The 17686-nt window shown below is 42.3% G+C and overlaps 1 protein-coding gene across 1 annotated transcript in view; it reads left to right on the top strand.

The window, feature by feature from the left end:
- The window catches only part of TMC2 (transmembrane channel like 2), a gene marked incomplete at both ends in the record, with an annotated part of 81696 nt that overhangs the window by 35811 nt on the left and 28199 nt on the right, over positions 1 to 17686 (top strand). Inside the window, 5 exons of the mRNA XM_082857810.1 lie at positions 2447 to 2528; positions 2931 to 3037; positions 7808 to 7906; positions 11075 to 11217; positions 13448 to 13595. Of these exons, the coding sequence (XP_082713936.1) occupies positions 2447 to 2528; positions 2931 to 3037; positions 7808 to 7906; positions 11075 to 11217; positions 13448 to 13595 (579 nt within the window). The remainder of the gene's footprint in view (positions 1 to 2446; positions 2529 to 2930; positions 3038 to 7807; positions 7907 to 11074; positions 11218 to 13447; positions 13596 to 17686) is intronic.

The raw sequence follows: 17686 nt of genomic DNA, 5'->3' as shown, positions 1-17686 counted from the left end.
CTGTAACCTTTTTTTTTTTTTCTCCCCCGGCCACACCATGCAGCTTGCAGGATCTTAGTTCCCCAACCAAATGCAGAGTCTTAACCACTGGACCGCCAGGGATTTCCCCTCCTGTATTCTTTTTTTTAACTCTCTAAGTGCTAACCTGTACTCTAGAAGCCATATTTTTTGTATCCTACTAAGAATATTGAGCCATCTCTCAAAATTTAATTATGTATCCTGGAGGAAATTCTTTCCAAAAATTTCAAAGAATGGCATCACTTTTTCCTTGTTTTGACGTACTAATTCTCAGGCTTCACTGGTTGTCTTTAGTTATTCAGATCCAGATTTCATCCATGGACAGGATGTGCCTGTGTCTTGTTCGACCACTGTTTGAAATCTGTTTTCCTATATACAGCTGACTAGCAGGATGACATGCACAGCTAGTAACCCAGTCTGAGGACGGCAGCTACCAAATCACACAGCTCTGAGGAAGGGAGTTGGGGGTCTTCTCCCGCCCACGCCCAAGCTCAGTTTTCTGATTCTCTAAACCAATGAAGGAAAGAGCTTCAATGCAGAGCTTCTTCCAGGCCTCTCTCTGCCTCTGCCCCCCGCCCCCAGGCATCATCTTTTCAGGCCAAGATGCCCACAGCCTTGAGGGGCTGTCAGGTGGTTGCCAAGTGATCAACTGGCAGGCTATGTCTCCAGGGGCCTCACTTGACAACATTCATTACTCCATTGGTCCTCTGCCTTGCAAGGCTATATTTTATACTGATTTTATCAGCACCCTGACAGGGGATCTGTCTCTCGGGGGAGGACTAACATTAATAAAGCTTATGAGACTGATATATAAAACCAGATACCAGATTACTAATCTACAAGGAGGAATAACTGGTGCAAGAAATGAAAAAAAAATTTTTTTTCTTTTGCATTACGCGGGCCTCTCACTGTTGTGGCCTCTCCCATTGTGGAGCACAGACTCTGGACGCGCAGGCTCAGTGGCCATGGCTCATGGGCCCAGCCGCTCCGCGGCATGTGGGATCTTCCCAGACCGGGGCACGAACCCGTGTCCCCTGCATCGGCAGGCGGACTCTCACCCACTGTGCCACCAGGGAAGCCCAGTGCCTTTTATTTTTGATAGTACAGTTAGTTATATGGGAAACTAAACCATAATCCCAATTCCAATCTATTAATTTGCAATGAAAAAAATTACTGCCATAGAAATCAAAATATTCACAGCCCAGATGATGTGCAAATGCTTTCCTTAGAGACAGACCTAGATAAGAAGCCAAATAAGCCAAAGATGGTTTTTGAGCACAGAATCAGAACTAGGGAAGAGAGAGGAAGCAATGGGGTTGGGGTGTCCATGTCCACCATCTGCCATTCCCCACATCCCTTAATCTGTGGGATCTGTCTTAGGGAGATCTTTGCCGTTATTATCAACCTGTCTTTTGCTTATGAACCCCTCTTCTCCTTGACATCTGTGAACATTTCCCTCTTCTGACAGGTGGTTTCCTTCCTTATACAGTAATTATCCAATCATGATATAGTCAAAGCCTTCAGGTTTGGAAGCTCGTCTGATTCCTTCAGGTAAAATTTCCCTTTTATCCTTTAGCGAATTTACAAAGGAAAATCTCATTTCCTTCATGAATAAGTTCTTTTGAGACCTTTGTAATAATAGAAACTGATCTGAGGATTTTCTCCCTACCTCCTCTTTGCCTGCTGTTTTCTATGAGGTGTTTTTGGTTTTTTTTCATTCCAAATGGATTTATTTCCAGGGGGTGGGGATGTTGGAGAGAAGCCCCTTGAAGAGTTGACAAACCTTCACGCAGCCGGCAGACAGACAGCTATTCAAGTTTCTGATTGGTACAAAGTGTCGGAGCTGGAATAGACCATGGAAAGGGGCATAATGCCTTCCCAACTACTTTTAGGAAAAAAAAAAAAAAAACAGGCTGCTGTTTCACTAGGAGAAGAATGGGAAGCCACGGGCTGAGATCTCTTTACCACTTCCACCAGCCTTGTAGTTTAGCAACAGTTCCTATCAGATTAAGGCACTTGGCTGTCTGCCAAATGTAGGTATGAGAGTTATGAAATTTCTTTTTTCTCTTGAATTTTTGGTTTAAGATGAAGGAAGTTGTATCAGAGTTTGCTAAGCCAATTTGATTCCCCAAATCATAAATTATACACAGACTTTCTAAGTTCATATGTAAAGTGTCCAAACCTGAAATTTTATCAGCACTATAGACAAATGCAAAGTATTGTGTTGCCCTTGCTTCTCTCTGACTCACACCTGACTTTGGAAAGTGAAGATGTGCACATCCACCTCTGACAGCCTAGGCTCAACAGCTCCAACATGGCAGCCTCACCCACATGTCAACATGTCAACATCTACATGCACCTCCATCTTCCCCTCCAGGCCCAAAGGCAGCGTGTTAATGAACTGAGGGTGTTGCCTGTTTAATTTCAGAAATGGGTCAAGTTTAAAAGAGACTTTGATAATTTCAAGACTCAATGTATTCCCTGGGAAATGAAGATCAAGGACATTGAAAGTGAGTATTTTGGTGTCATTGTTTTTAGTTCATTTGCTGAAGGGTTTTCCAAGGGTTTGGACTGTGTTCTTGACTAACTGATTAGGTTATGTTATAGGTTCTGTTGTACTAGGAAAAAGATGAAAGCAGAAACTAACACACCATTGTAAAGCAATTATACTCCAATAAAGATGTTAAAAAAAAAGAAAAAAGAAAAGAAAAAACTTTGAACTTTGGACTAGTCAGACCAAAATTTAAGATGTGCTTCTTCTCATCGGTTAGGCCCTTTTTTTCATCTAGAAAAAGAAAAGGGATGTATATTCCACAGACTGACATGAAAATTGAATCCATCACACACATAAAGTCCTCCTTTACGTTAATGTCCTTCTGCAACACTTACATCTACCATCTTTCTCTCTTCAGGTCACTTTGGTTCTTCAGTGGCATCATATTTCATCTTTCTCCGATGGATGTATGGAGTTAACCTCGTCCTTTTTGGTTTAATATTTGGTCTAGTCATAATCCCAGAGGTAAGAAAAGAACTGCTTACAACTTCAGATAGTGTTGAGGCTTATCATGAGAGCCATCTTTATTTATATAAATCAAATACTCTGTTTTACAAAGAATCCGTCATTCATTTTAAATTCTGTGCTCACATCATTTGCCCAGATAGCCAAGTACAAAGAATGGAACCAAATACTTCCATTTCTGAATTAACAGGTGGACCCTACATTTTTCTACCTTTCATTTTACTTTAAAATTAGTGGAGAATTAATATCTCAGTGAGGTTTTTTTCTCTTTCACCTTGAAAAAAAAAGAGATAGAGTGCATTATATCATAATTTATTACCCCAAAGAAACCCTGCATTTGAATAGCACTCCTCACTGTTCTCCCAGATAAAATCTTATTATGGGTGTAGGTAGATCCTTACCTATAGCTTAGTAATTGAGAGACAAGAAAGGAACAAGTGACCTGTACAAATTTACACAGTAAATTTGTGGTGAATGAGATTCCAGGTTTCCAGAGTGTTGGCCTGGGGCCTTTTCCAGGGGTGCCTGTGGTCCATTAGCGCTTAGCACAGTAATTGCTACAGTCCTGCCTGAACCGTTTGGTGCTTGTGCTGGGTACACAAGTGGATTTACTTTTACAGCCTACAGGGTAATGATATTTATGCATTTAGTATTTTTTCCTTTCAGGTTTATTAATTGGCTCTATGATAGGTTACTGATTCCTACTTTATTACAAATGATTCCATGAGAATATTAGAGTCAACTCTATCTGTAGTCACATCTTTGGGAAACTTTCCTGAACATCTATTTTTCACAAAATTAAAAGACTTCCATGGAATGTGAATTAAATCAGATTAGTTAGAAGAAGTTGAGGGTTTATTATAATAGTACTTGGTAGCAAAGGAGTGTTATATTATTGATAAAACCATTGAATTCTTTTCTACATTACCCAAAGAGTGTACTTACAATTAGGTCATTAACTAACCTTTATACTCCTTTATGTGCACACCTGGAAATCAAGGATTATGAGTCAGTCCACTTTGTCCTATATATATTCTTAAACCATTGTCACTCTCCAATACAGAGATAAAGATTTTATTTTATTTTGTTAAAAGATTCCATATGAACATTTTTTTAAATTTTTATTTATTTTTGGCTGCGTTGGGTCTTCGTTGCTGGACGCAGGCTTTCTCTAGTTGCAGCGAGCGGGGGCTACTTCATTGCGTTGCGCGGACTGCTCATTGCGGTGGCTTCTCTTGTTGTGGAGCACGGGCTCTAGGCATGCGGGCTTCAGTAGTTGCAGCACGCAGGCCCTAGAGTGCACGGGCTTTGGCAGTTGCAGGCTGCAGTCTCAGTAGTTGTGGTGCACGGGGTCTAGGGTGCGCGAGCTTCAGTAGTTGTGGCTTATGGGCTGTAGAGCGCAGGCAGTAGTTGTGGCACGTGGGCTTAGTTGCTCCACGGCATGTAGGATCTTCCCGGATCAGGGATTGAACCTGTGTCCCCTGCACTGGCAGGTGGATTCTTAACCACTGCACCACCAGGGAAGTCCCCAGAGATAAAGATTTTAAACCTTCTGGCAAATGTGTACAAATGCTCTTGAAAACAAATCTGGTTCTCCCCAGTATTGTCAGAAGTTAAATAGAAGTTTTACTTCTCCCCTCCATAGCCAAGGAGGAGACAGTTTTCCCCAGTAGTTACTGGGGAAATTTACTCTCACAGACTCTTTGCTTTCTTCCTGGGAGTTTTTGATTCCAAATAGATTTATTTCCATGAGAACAGATTACATTTAAATGCTGTAGGCCTATGAGACATCACTAGAATTTTGCTATACAGTGGTCCAGAAAGGCAGTGTTTTGGGAAAGGTGAATAATTTTTAAAACACTGAGGTTTTATTTTTCCTCAAAGAAAATATTACATTTTATATAATTTATATAAATTGATATAATTTATAAATATTTCCTATCAAGGGGACATTTGTTTGAAACAATGAAAATTTAGTGATTGTTGCATTCCAATGAAGCAGCCAAGACCTGAACTGTTCAGGAAAGAACACCTTGATTTGATTGGCAGGTGTTTGGGAAGCCGTCTTGGAGTAGGTTGGGAGAAAGAAGAGAAAGAGAGAGACAGGGAAAGAGTAGAACAGACAAGACTTGATGATAGGTTGGATAACAGCAGTTGAGAATGTGGGGTATCCTAAGATGCCCTCTTAATTAGGATAGTGGGAAATTGGCTTCATGGGAATCTGACACATCCAAATTCACTGCAGGTAGAGTAGAGGAGATGACCTGTTTGTTCAAGGACACGGCTAACTTCAGGGCCCAAAGGTTTTAAGCCTAAACCTAATGATCAGATATTCCTATGGCTCATGGCTGTTTTAAGGCTAACCACAGTGACTCAGAGGGTCTAGGAATAAGAATATTAGAAGTGCTCAAATGTTAGACAACTTTAACAGAATTTTTCCTCATACTCATCTTCTTTTGCCACAAATCCTTGATACATTTTAATGGAATCAAACTTCTCTGAATGCTTGAGTGAATCTTGTTCAGCTTTAGTGACAACTGCCGGCAGATCCCAGAATGCCTTCATGGTCCCAGGAGTGCCCTCAGTTATGCTGCAGGAGCTCGCTATCAAGGCCTTGCTACACGATGAGCTCATGTATTTCTTGTCTTAACATGGGCTGCATATGAAAATCACTTGGGGAGTTTTTTTTTAAATATGAAGTCCAATCAATTGAATCTGAATCTCTGAGAAGGTGGCTCTGGCGTCCCTATTTTAAAAGTTCCTATGGTAGGCAGGCATCTGAGATTGCCGCCAGTGATCCTCTTCTCCTGGTAGCATGCCCTTGTATAATCAATCCCCTCCACCTGAGTAAAGCCTAGACCTTGTGGCATGCTTTTAACAAATAGAATATAACCAAAGTGACAGGCTGTCACTTACATGATTAGGTTATAAATGACTGTGACTTCCATGTGGCATTTTTTCTTGGTTCCCTTCTTGGCTCGCATGCTTTGATGAAGCAACCTGCCAGACTGGAGAGGCCCACTGGAACAGAACTCAGTGTGGCCTTTGGACAAGAGCCAGCAAGGAACTGAGGCCCTCAGTCCAACAGCCCATGAGGAACTAAATCTTGCCGACAATTACGAGAGTGCATCTGGAATCAGATCCTCCCCCACCAGGCCTTCAGATGAGACCAAAGCCCTGGCAGACACCTTGACTGAAGCCTGTGAAAGACCCTGAAGCAAAGGACCCAGCTAAGCCCATCCCAGGTTCCTGACCTGCAGAAACGAGGAGATAGTTTTATGGTAATTTTACACAAAAATAGATGACAAATACAGCTCCCCAAGTGGTCCTAATATGCAGCCAGGGTGTACATTGCTGGTGTACCTTAATTAATTTAATTAAATAATTTAAAATATCTTGTAAGTTCTGCTCTAGGGTTCACATAGGCAGCACTCAGTCAGTAAGCCTCATATGGGTACTTCCTCTAAAAATAACTATTAAAACTTTCAGATATATGGAAAGGTATAAAGAATGAGCCCATTTGCCTGCCACTAAGTTTAAAAATAAAAAATTACACACACACTAGAGTCCTCCATCTACTTCTCCCCAATTATGTTACCCACATAACTCTCACAAGTAATCACTCTCCTGAACTTTCCATTTCAACTTACATTTTAAAATGTATTGGCTTAAAGTTAAATAACATAGTTTCTTTTTTTTTAAATCACTCATGTATCTGAAGTTATATTCCCTTTTGCATGATAGTGTAATTTTTTCCTCTCTCATTTACATTTGTTGATTCTCTGACATGTTGCATGCCGCAGCTAGGGATTCCGTGTGCTGCAACTAAAGATCCCACATGTGGTAACGAAGATCCTGCATGCCACAGCTAACACCCAGAGCAGCCAAATAAATAAATATTTAAAAAATATATATATGACTGAATAAACAGGAAAGCACATTCGTGGAAGGGAAAACTTAATATCATAAAAAAGATCAATCCTTCCTAAATCAATATGTAAATTTAATACAATCCTTATTTTTTAAATAATTAAGGCTGTGAATCAAGTCATATATATAAAGGGGTATTAATAACAGAATTATGTACACATGAAGAACTAGAAATACTCTAATTAGTCCAACAGTAGGGGATTTGTAAGTAAGGTTATGGTACATACATGTGATTAGATATTTTAAAGTCATTTTATTTTGAAAAACACCATATGCCATAGGGAATTGGTCATAAAATAATATTAAGCTAGATAATCAAGCTAAAACATATATAAAACTCAGAAACTCTGAAAGGAAATACATGAATATTTAACAGTCATTATCTTTGGGATGTGAAGGTGACAGGTAATTTTTTAAACATTCTTCTATACTTTTTCACATTTTCTACAATGAGTATGTAATACTTTTAATTACTTTTTTTTTTTTTTGCGGTACGAGGGCCTCTCACTGTTGTGGCCTCTCCCGTTGCGGAGCACAGGCTCTGGACACGCAGGCTCAGCGGCCATGGCTCACGGACCCAGCCGCTCTGCGGCACGTGGGATCTTCCCGGACCGGGGCACGAACCCGTGTCCCCTGCATGGGCAGGCGGACTCTCAACCACTGCACCACCAGGGAAGCCCGAGTATGTAATACTTTTAAAATCAGGAAAGTGATTAATGTTATTTAAAGGAAAAAGAATGGATATTCCTGCTCTGAGAAGAGATTTAACCCACTATGTGCACATCTCCGTGTGTTTGTATCTTCTCCACGTGTAATTGTGTCGTTCTGTCCCAACACAAGGTGCTGATGGGCATGCCCTATGGAAGTATACCCAGAAAGACAGTGCCTCGGGCTGAGGAAGAAAAAGCCATGGATTTTTCCGTCCTTTGGGATTTTGAGGTACCAACATGACAATGCACTTCCATTTTGTGACTGTGGATAAGTGTGAAGTGTTTAATTATTGGAAAGCCAGTGCTTTAACCAAATGGGATCCTAGCACTGTGCAAAATGAGCTAGCCAACCATGTCCTCCTAGACCCCCTTCGTGGGTCCTTTTATCACACACTCTGATAAACGTGACTTCCCCATGAGGCCACTGGTCCCCGCATTCTGCCAGATCTATGTAAGGTGATATTACACGATGGTTTTATCTCGGCATAACCACAGTAAGACCCCCGGGCTATTGCCAGTCCAGCCTTTCCCCAACCTTCACGTGACATCTTCAACTGAATATCCTACCTGCTTCTCAAGTCCAACAACTATCCAACCAAACCTACATCACTTTTTCCCATCTCATTTATTGGAACCACTGTTCATCCAGTCATTCAAGTCTGAAACCTGAAAGTCATCCCACATTTCCTCTCCTCACCACCACCCCTCACATCAAATCACTCACTAAATCTGAGCCTATCTACTAAACGTTTCTTAAACCAGTCTCCTTTTCTCCATCCCTCGCACCTCTCCTCAAACCTCACTGTTCCAGGGCCACTATCAGAATCTGCTACCTCTCCTCCCTGCCTTGGCTTGTCTCCTCAAATCTCCATTCCCTCTGCTGCCAGGTGACCTTTCTAAAATGTAAACCTGACCCTGTCACTCCCCACCTCCGATATTCATTTATTCCCACTCCCAGATGGAATAAAGCCGAGTGTTCTGAATTGGGTTTACAAAAGAATTGTTCATGACCTGGCTGCCCTCTACCTCTCCAGTCCCAGTCCCATGTCTGTCTAAGACCTCACACTTCATGCCTCAATATTATCAACTTTCAGGGAAGTCCAGTGCCTCCCTGCCTTTGCTCACGATCCTATGCCTGGAACATCCCTCCCTCTTTTTGGAATCCTTATACCCCCGTGCCTCTGGGGGCCTTGGTCTGCAGCTCCAAGGAGTTCCAGAGGCAGGAGGACTGGCTGTGGTGGTTCAAGCAACACATCTTGCTGCTGCCATCCTTCACTCTCATAGTCAGATTCAAGACACCTCAGAAATGTGTGAAAGTAAGTTGGAGTATTTTTCTAAGTTATTTGGAACAGGGGTGTTCCAAATAACTACTATACCGCTAAGAATTACTACTACCACTATATGCTACTACTAAGAATTTCCTTTATTCTTTATTTCACCCAAGGGCCGCTGTTGAAATGTCCTATCCACTCAAAACCAACAATTTATTCAGCAACAATCCCATGTTGTATTTGTTGTTGTTGCCAAGGATAAATTTTTATTTTTCAAGTAAAAATTAAAATTTTGGAAAACATATCCATCACCATGACAGTGGCAGTTTCTCAGTAGTTAAATACTTTTCTGATGAGATCAATGGAGATATTAACAGTGTGATTTTTTTTATATTGTATAAGAAATGTGTCAACATTTGGCATATGTTCACAACTCAATGAACCATTACTTTCCAGATGACCAATACATGATGTTACAAAATCATGTGTGAGTAAAAGATCCCACATCTTGATAGTAAAAGATAGAGCAATAGATTTTTTAAAACTATATTTTGAGATAATTTTAGACTTACAAAACAGTTACATAAATAGTACAGAGAGTTCCCATATACCCTTCACCCATTCACCTTATGATAACATCTCATATACCCACAGAACAATTATCAAAACTAAGAAATTAATCTTGATACAATATTATTAACTAAAATATAGTATTTATTTGTATTTCACCAGTTTTTCCACTAATGTTCTTTTTCTATCCCAGGACCCAACTCACAATCTCACATTGATTTAATTGTCACATCTCCTTACTCTCCTCCGATCTGTGACTGTTCTCTGTCTTTCAGTGACCTTGACACTTTTGAATAGTGCTGGTCAGTTGTTTGCCCCTGAATTTGGGTTTGTCTGATGTTCTCTCATGATTGTGTTAAGCTTATGCATTGTTGGGGAGGTAGCGTGCCTTTCTCAGAGTGTCAAATCAGGGTTACATTATGTTGACCACTTGGTTAAAGTGATATCTGCCAGAATTTGGGCTTCCCTGGTGGTGCAGTGGTTGAGGGTCCGCCTGCCGATGCAGGGGACACGGGTTCGTGCTCTGGTCCGGGAAGATCCCACGTGCCGCGGAGCGGCTGGGCCCATGAGCCATGGCCTCTGAGCCTGCGCGTCCGGAGCCTGTGCTCCACAACGGGAGAGGCCACAACAGTGAGAGGCCCGTGTACCACAAAAAAAAAAAAAAATAGTGATATCTGCCAGAATTCTCTGCTGTAAAGTTAGTATTTTTCCCTTTTTAATTACTTAGTATTTGGGGGAGAGCAATGGATCTTAAGGTATGAAAAAGTTCATTATGTGATTCATATTCCACATTGCAACTAACCTTTAAGAAATAACTATTTAGTTATTGGGTTGAGGTATGATATCGAAGAAGAAATAGCCCCAAGTATATGAAAAAATACTATTAAAATTTGGCTCCCCTGTCCAACTACATATCTGTGTGAGGCCAGAATAATCCCGTTTTATATTCAGCAAAGACATAAAAGAAGTGCTAAAATTATAAATTAATTTTACACCTAAATAATTATACCTAAAAAGTGTGCTAATTACACGTAAAGCCAATTATACCAAAAACCAAAATGAAACTTGAAGCTCAGTTTAGATTGTGAGCCTTATCACATAGTTTTCTTTAGAAGTTTTGAAATACTGAGAAAGTTCACGGACTCCCTTCTAGTTCCAGAGTGTTAAATTAAGACCCTGAGCACTGGGTGGGGGTTGGAGGGGGAATTTGCAGCCGTGTGTGCATGTGCACACAGACACACAGACACACACACACACACACCCCTTATCCCTAATTCGTCCTGAATGTTAACAACACTCTCCTCCCCGTGCTGTGTCTCCATGCACTCTGTGTAACGGAGAAATAGACAGGAGAAAGACGAGGGGAGACGTGGAGACAGGCATAGACTCTGGGGCAACTGGGGGAGTGAAGGGAAGAACAGGAACATCGAGAACCCTTCCTTCCTCCCCTCCGGCTCCCGTCACACCCGAGAAAGAAACCCCAGGTCGATGGAAGCGTCCGATGACGGTCACATTGAGCTTACAAACCCAGAGCATTTGGCTTTGCTGCCCCACAGGGCTACATCAAGTATTCCGCTCTCTTCTACGGCTACTACAACAACCAGAGGACCATCGGGTGGTTGAGGTACAGGTTACCCATGGCTTACTTCATGGTGGGGGTCAGCGTGTTCGGCTACAGCCTGATGATCGTCATTAGATCGTAAGTATGACTGTGTCATTTACAGGCTTTTAATTTTCTTCCCAGAAACAGCCCACTCCTGTGGCCACACTGTGCCTACTTACCTTCTTGTTGGGGATTTAGAGAGAAAACAAGGAAACAAATAAAGCAAATGCAGATTGTCATATGGGGTATAAAAGACATAGACAGGGTAATGTGGGAAGTTCTGGGAAATGGGATAGACAAGTCCTTTAGAGGAGGCTGGGCACAGCACTTTAGACAAAGCAAGAGTATGTGCAAAGGCCCTGAGGCAGCAAATATCCTACTGAGTCCCCAAAACTGTCAAAAAAAACAGTGTGGCTTGAAAGGGAACATGTACCCTAATTAAGGAGAGGCTGGAGAAGTTTCCAAGGCCTGTTTCTGTTTTCCCCAGAGCCTAGCATCCTCAGAAAAACCCTCTGCTTCTCTGTCTAGCTGGCATGTGAGAACTGAGCTGGTGCCTACAAAGATACAATGAGGCTAAACCAGTGTATATGGCAGTGAGTAACCTTGGTGTCCTCTCCAGCCCCAACTCTACTTGTCTCTGTGGTCAGAAATGGCTTTTTAATATGTCTGTGCCTCTTAATTCATGTTCTCTGAAGAAAAACTTTGGCCCAGCCCATGAACTGCCTTCTTCTAAGTCAGAGGACCCCAGTTAGCACAGGCTGTGCAGGGTGGGGACACAGTCTGTGCACAGACCTGACCACCAGGCCCACTCACCCTTCAGCAGAGCCACAAGAGAAGAACAGGGCCGCTGTGTGTCCACAGGAAACAGAGCACCCTTGAAGCCCGGCTAGAACCCCTGGAAAGCGGAAAGCAATGTGCGGGCCCAGCTGGGTTTTCTATCTCATCGTCTCAGGGGAAAATGCTGCTGTTTACAAGAGCCTGCCTGGCACAAGACGGTGACCACTAGGTGACATGTGGCTGCCCAGCTCTATCAAACAAAAGGAAAAAAAAAAGGAGACAGGCGAGACAGGCTTGGTTTTATTCTTAGCCTTCATATTGCTATGTTTTTCCCTGTCAGATTTAAGGATATGGAATGTTTCTCTGTTGAACCAAAAAATTAGCTAAGGCAACCAGGCCCCTGGAACTGCAAATCCCAAAAGCCCAACACATCAGATAGAGTCAAAGAGGGGCAACCCCACCCCCATTGTATCTGATGGGACCCCTGCCTGGGATTCCATGGTTCCCACGGGGCTGATCTCCAGGAAGCACAAAGAGAGTGATACCAACCAGGGCTCTTGGCTTCCTTAATCAGTAGAAATTGACTAGAGGCCAGATGAGAAATTCAGGCAAGCCTTTCCTGGGGCCGCTGCTGCAGCAGTGGAGGAGCAAGAACAAACAGCAGGTTCCCTTGCTTGCTCACCGAGGGGGGCAAAGCTTGTTTCTTATATGGGGTGAAGGTAGGGGCGTGTCCAGGGCTCAGGCCAGAGGTGTGGCTTAGGTGTTTTGCCCACCCCTTAGGTGGTGTGTGCAGGCATGCTCAGTACTCTGCTTTTGCTCCCAATGCCCTGTTTTTGCTCCTGGCTCTTCATAAATGGCAGTTGGGTTTTTTTTGGTTTTTGTTTTGTTTTTTTGTATCTTTTGGGTCCAGAATTTGCCCCAACTGAGCATGCACACAGTTATTTTTAGTCCCATATAGTTTCTTTGTATTTTGTAGCTCAAGGAGAGGTGTGTCCAGCACTGCAGCAAAGGGTCCCAGGTCCCAGGCCTGTCTCAGAGGATGAGGACAGGTAGGAGGAAATAGGGGGCTATCAAGGCAGGTCCAAGGTACTTTCCTCCGAGCTTGCTTAAGAAAAAGATGTGCGTATTATCTGGTTGTAGTACTAACCGCCTCAGGGCTTATTGAATTTTACATCAGAAAAATATGATTTTTATCCAAGAAAACAGATGAATTAGAAGGGGATATTCTCTGTGAGAATGAAGAGTTCTAAAACATTTGCAGGTGAGTCAAGCTGCAAGACATCAGATGTCAGGGTAGAAAACATGGTTAGTGTTTTCTGTACCCTGCAGACTCCTTGTTACGCAGTTGACACCATGTGTGCTCGCAGGGGACTCTGAATTTGGGGGGAAGGTGCTCTGGCTATCGGTAGCCTGATTCAAATCCATCTTGGCTCTTTCCCTTCACTGGATATCTGCCACCTGTGCCCAAGACTAGCTTAGGCCAGGTTTCCTTTGGGCTGACACAGTAGACACAGGGGCAGACATAACAACAGCAGTGTGCACCCTACAGGATGGCCGGCAACACCCAGGGCAGCACGAACGACGGGGAGAGCGATAACTTCACATTCAGCTTCAAGATGTTCACCAGCTGGGACTACCTGATCGGGAATTCAGAGACGGCCGACAACAAATACGCCTCCATCACCATCAGCTTCAAGGTAGTCGCTTCAGGGCCATTCCCACTTCCCGGGGGAACTTTGAGTCCCTCCTGTCATTGGCAGACTTCTCCCAGCTGGGGCATGGGAAATAAGATCCCTGATTAATTTGTGGTAAGAGCTTTACCAGAAGTGGGAGCATAGCTCTCAAGCCTTCAAGAAAGAATGTTCATGGCTGGTACCCACCATCTGTTTCTTAACATGGCAGAGAATCATGGAGCTGGTCCCTGGTTCCGCCTCTTTCCTCATGGAACTGCTTTCTGCTGGAGGAAGTGAAAGGACACACTTGGGGCAGCCGTTCTCAACATTTACACATGTTTGCATAATCTAAGGAGCATTAAAAATCTTCTGGGCCCCACCCCTAGAGATTCTGGTGTAATTGGTCTGGGGTGGGGTCCTGGCATTGTTTTTTTTGTTTTGTTTTGTTTTGTTTTGTTGCGGTACGCGGGCCTCTCACTGTTGTGGCCTCTCCCGTTGCGGAGCACAGGCTCAGCGGCCATGGCTCACGGGCCCAGCTGCTCTGCGGCATGTGGGATCTTCCCGGACCGGGGCACGAACCCTTGTCCCCTGCATCGGCAGGTGGACTCTCAACCACTGCGCCACCAGGGAAGCCCCTGGCATTGGTTTTTTAAAAAATCCCCCAAGAACACCCACAAAGAGTTGAGAACCCGGTTTGGGGGTGTGGGAATAAAGGAATCAATTAAGTGTACAACTCCACACTTAATTATCTATTAATTTGTTCACAAGAGAGATATGAGGTGGCCTACAGAATATAGAACGAAAACAAGCCTGAGGTGAGCAGATGAATGAAGGCAGAAGCAGTGCACATCTCACTTTTCCCGCCATGACTGTAAAAACCATTCAGAGTTCTTATTTATTTATTTATTTATAACATCTTTATTGGAGTATAATTGCTTTACAATGGTGTGTTAGTTTCTGCTTTATAACAAAATGAATCAGCTATACATATACATATATCCCCATATCTCCTCCCTCTTGCCTCTCCCTCCCACCCTCCCTATCCCACCCCCCTAGGTGGTCACAAAGCACCGAACTGATCTCCCTGTGCTATGTGGCTGCTTCCCACTAGCTATCTATTTTACGTTTGGTAATGTATATATGTCCATGCCACTCTCTCACTTCGTCCCAGCTTATCCTTTCCCCTCCCCTTGTCCTCAAGTCCATTCTCTACGTCTGCGTCTTTATTCCTGTCCTGCCCCTAGGTTCATTAGAACCTTTTTTTTTTTTTATATATTCCATGTATATGTGTTAGTATACAGCATTTGTTTTTCTCTTTGTGACTTACTTCACTCTGTATGACAGACTCTAGGTCCATCCACCTCACTACAAATAGAGTTCTTTTTTTTTAATTGAAGTATATTTGATTTACAATGTTGTGTTAATTTCTGTTGTACAGCAAAGTGATTCCATTATACATATATATTCATTTTCATATTCTTTTCCTAGGTTACTACAAGTTATTGAATATAGTTCCCTGTGCTATACAGTAGGACCTTGTTGTTTGTCTATTTTGTATATAGTAGTTTGCATCTGCTAATCCCAAACTCCTAATTTACCCCCCCCTTTCTCCTTTAGTAACCATAAGTTTGTTTTCTATGTCTACGAGTCTGTTTCTGTTTTGTAAATAAGTTCATTTGTGTCATATTTTAGATACCACATATCAGTGATATCATATGGTATTTGTCTTTCTGTTTCTGCCTTACGTCACTTAGCATGATGATCTCTAGGTCCATCCATTATTTCATTCTTTTATATGGCTGGGTAATATTACATTGTGTGTGTGTGTGCGTGTGTGTACGCCACATCTTCTTTATCCATTCATCTGTCAATGTACTCTTAGACTGCTTCCATGTCTTGGTGCTTATAAATAGTGCTGCAATGAACATTGGGGGTGCATATATCTTTTCAAATTAGAATTTTTGTCTTTTCCAGATATATGCCCAGGAGTGGGATTGCTGGATCATGTGGTAACTCTATGTTTAGTTTTACTATTCTCCACAGTGGCTGCAGTTCCCACCAACAGCATAGGAGGGTTCCCTTTTCTCCACACCCTCTCCAGCATTTATTATTTGTAGACCTTTTAATGATGGCCATTCTGACAGGTGTGAGGTGATACCTCATTGTAGTTCTGATTTGCATTTCTCTGATAATTAGCATGTTGAGCATCTTTTCAGGTGCCTGGTGGCCATCTGTATGTTTTCTTAAAAACCATTCAAAGTTCTTGATAGTCCTCAGAAAAAAAGATAAATAAAGTTCTTGATAGTCCAGTGCTTCTCCTGTCTGATCAGTCAGACTTTTTTACCCCAGGACCTTGCAGAGGTCAGATCTACACCGCAACGGTGCTTGGTTGTCTTGCCTTCTTCTCTCTCTTCTCCCTGGCCCTTCTGGGAGGAGAAGTGGGCTGCTGCCCACTGATACCAATCGTTGCCTACAGAAGACAGGTACACCCACCAGGGACAGGGCTTGGGTTCAGCAACTCACTACATGGGTTTCATGAGCCCCAGAGTCAGCTTGGCAGTGGGTAGAGCAGGGAGCGGGCTCAGTTCTCCTTCTCCTTCTTCTCAGCAATGCGAAGCCTGTGGTGGAGCATCCAAGGGCAGGGTAGGGGTCAACAAGGGCTTTGACCCTTCCTTTGGGACCACTAGAGAGAGATAAAGAAGGTCAATGCCTGTGAAGCACTTTGAACATATGGGAAGGAGAAGGCTTTCCCTCTGAGTCTGTTAAAAACCACTTATATAACAGGACACATGTCGTGAGAACTGTGTACGTTAATGTATACTAACTACCTGATGAGTTAGTTGAAACTGAACCCGAACACAATAACTGTTAATTGATTGAAAAATCTCCTTCCTTCTCCCAAGGCAATAGAAATAAAAACAAAAATAAACAAATGGCACCTAATCAAACTTACAAGCTTTTGCACAGCAATGAAAACCATAAACAAAACAAAAAGACAACCTACAGAATGGGAGAAAATATTTGCAAATGATGCAACCGACAAGGGCTGAATTTCCAAAATATACAAACAGTGCATACAACTCAACAGCAAAAAAACAAACAACCCTATCCAGAAATGGGCAGAAGACCTAAATAGACATTTCTCCAAAGAAGACATACAGATGGCCAATAGGCACATGAAAAGATGCTCAACATCACTAATTATTAGAGAAATGCAAATCAAAACTACAATGAAGTACCACCTCACACGAGGTGGAAAAAAGGGAGAAAAGGGAACCTTCCTACACTGTTACTGGGAATGTAAGTTGGTGCAGCCACTTTAAAAACAGTATGGACGTTCCTCAGAAAACTAAAAATAGAATTACCATATGAGCCAGCAATCCCACTCCTGTGCATGTATCCAGACAAAACTGTAATTCAAAAAAGATACATGCACCCCTATGTTCATAGCAGCACTATTCACAGCAGCCAAGACATGGAAACAACCTAAATGTCCATTGATAGATGAATGGATAAAGAAGATGTGGTACAATGGAATACTACTCAGCCATATAAAAGAACAAAATAATGCCATTTGCAGCAACATGAATGCAACTAGAGATTATCATATTAAATGAAGTAAGTCAGAAAGAGAAAGACAAACACCATATGATATCACTTACATGTGGAATCTAAAAAATGACACAAATGAACCTATCTAGGAAACAGAAAGAGACTCATGGACATAGAGAACAGACTTGTGGTTGCCAAGGGGGAGGGAGGTGGGGGAGGAATGGGAGTGGGAGGTTGGGGTTAGCAGATGGACGCTTTTATATATAGAATGGATAAACAACAAGGTCCTACCATATAGCACAGAGAGCTATATTCAATATCCTATGATAAACCATAATGGAAAAAGAATATTTTTTTAAAGAATGTATATATATATATATATATATATATATATATATATATATATATATATATATATAACTGAATCACTTTGCTGTACAGTAGTAATTAACACAACATTGTAAATCAACTACACTTCAATTAAAAAAAAATCTCCCAGGTACTTTGGTGTCGGGGAGACCTCATTTTCCATCCTGGCTCTGCCATGTACTAATTGTGTCTTT

This window comes from Leucopleurus acutus (genome assembly GCF_964270905.1).
Source record: "Leucopleurus acutus genome assembly, chromosome: 16".
Lineage (NCBI taxonomy): Eukaryota > Metazoa > Chordata > Mammalia > Artiodactyla > Delphinidae > Leucopleurus > Leucopleurus acutus.
The sequence above is the reverse complement of the archived record's forward strand: the minus strand, read 5'-3'. Positions and strand labels throughout refer to the sequence as shown.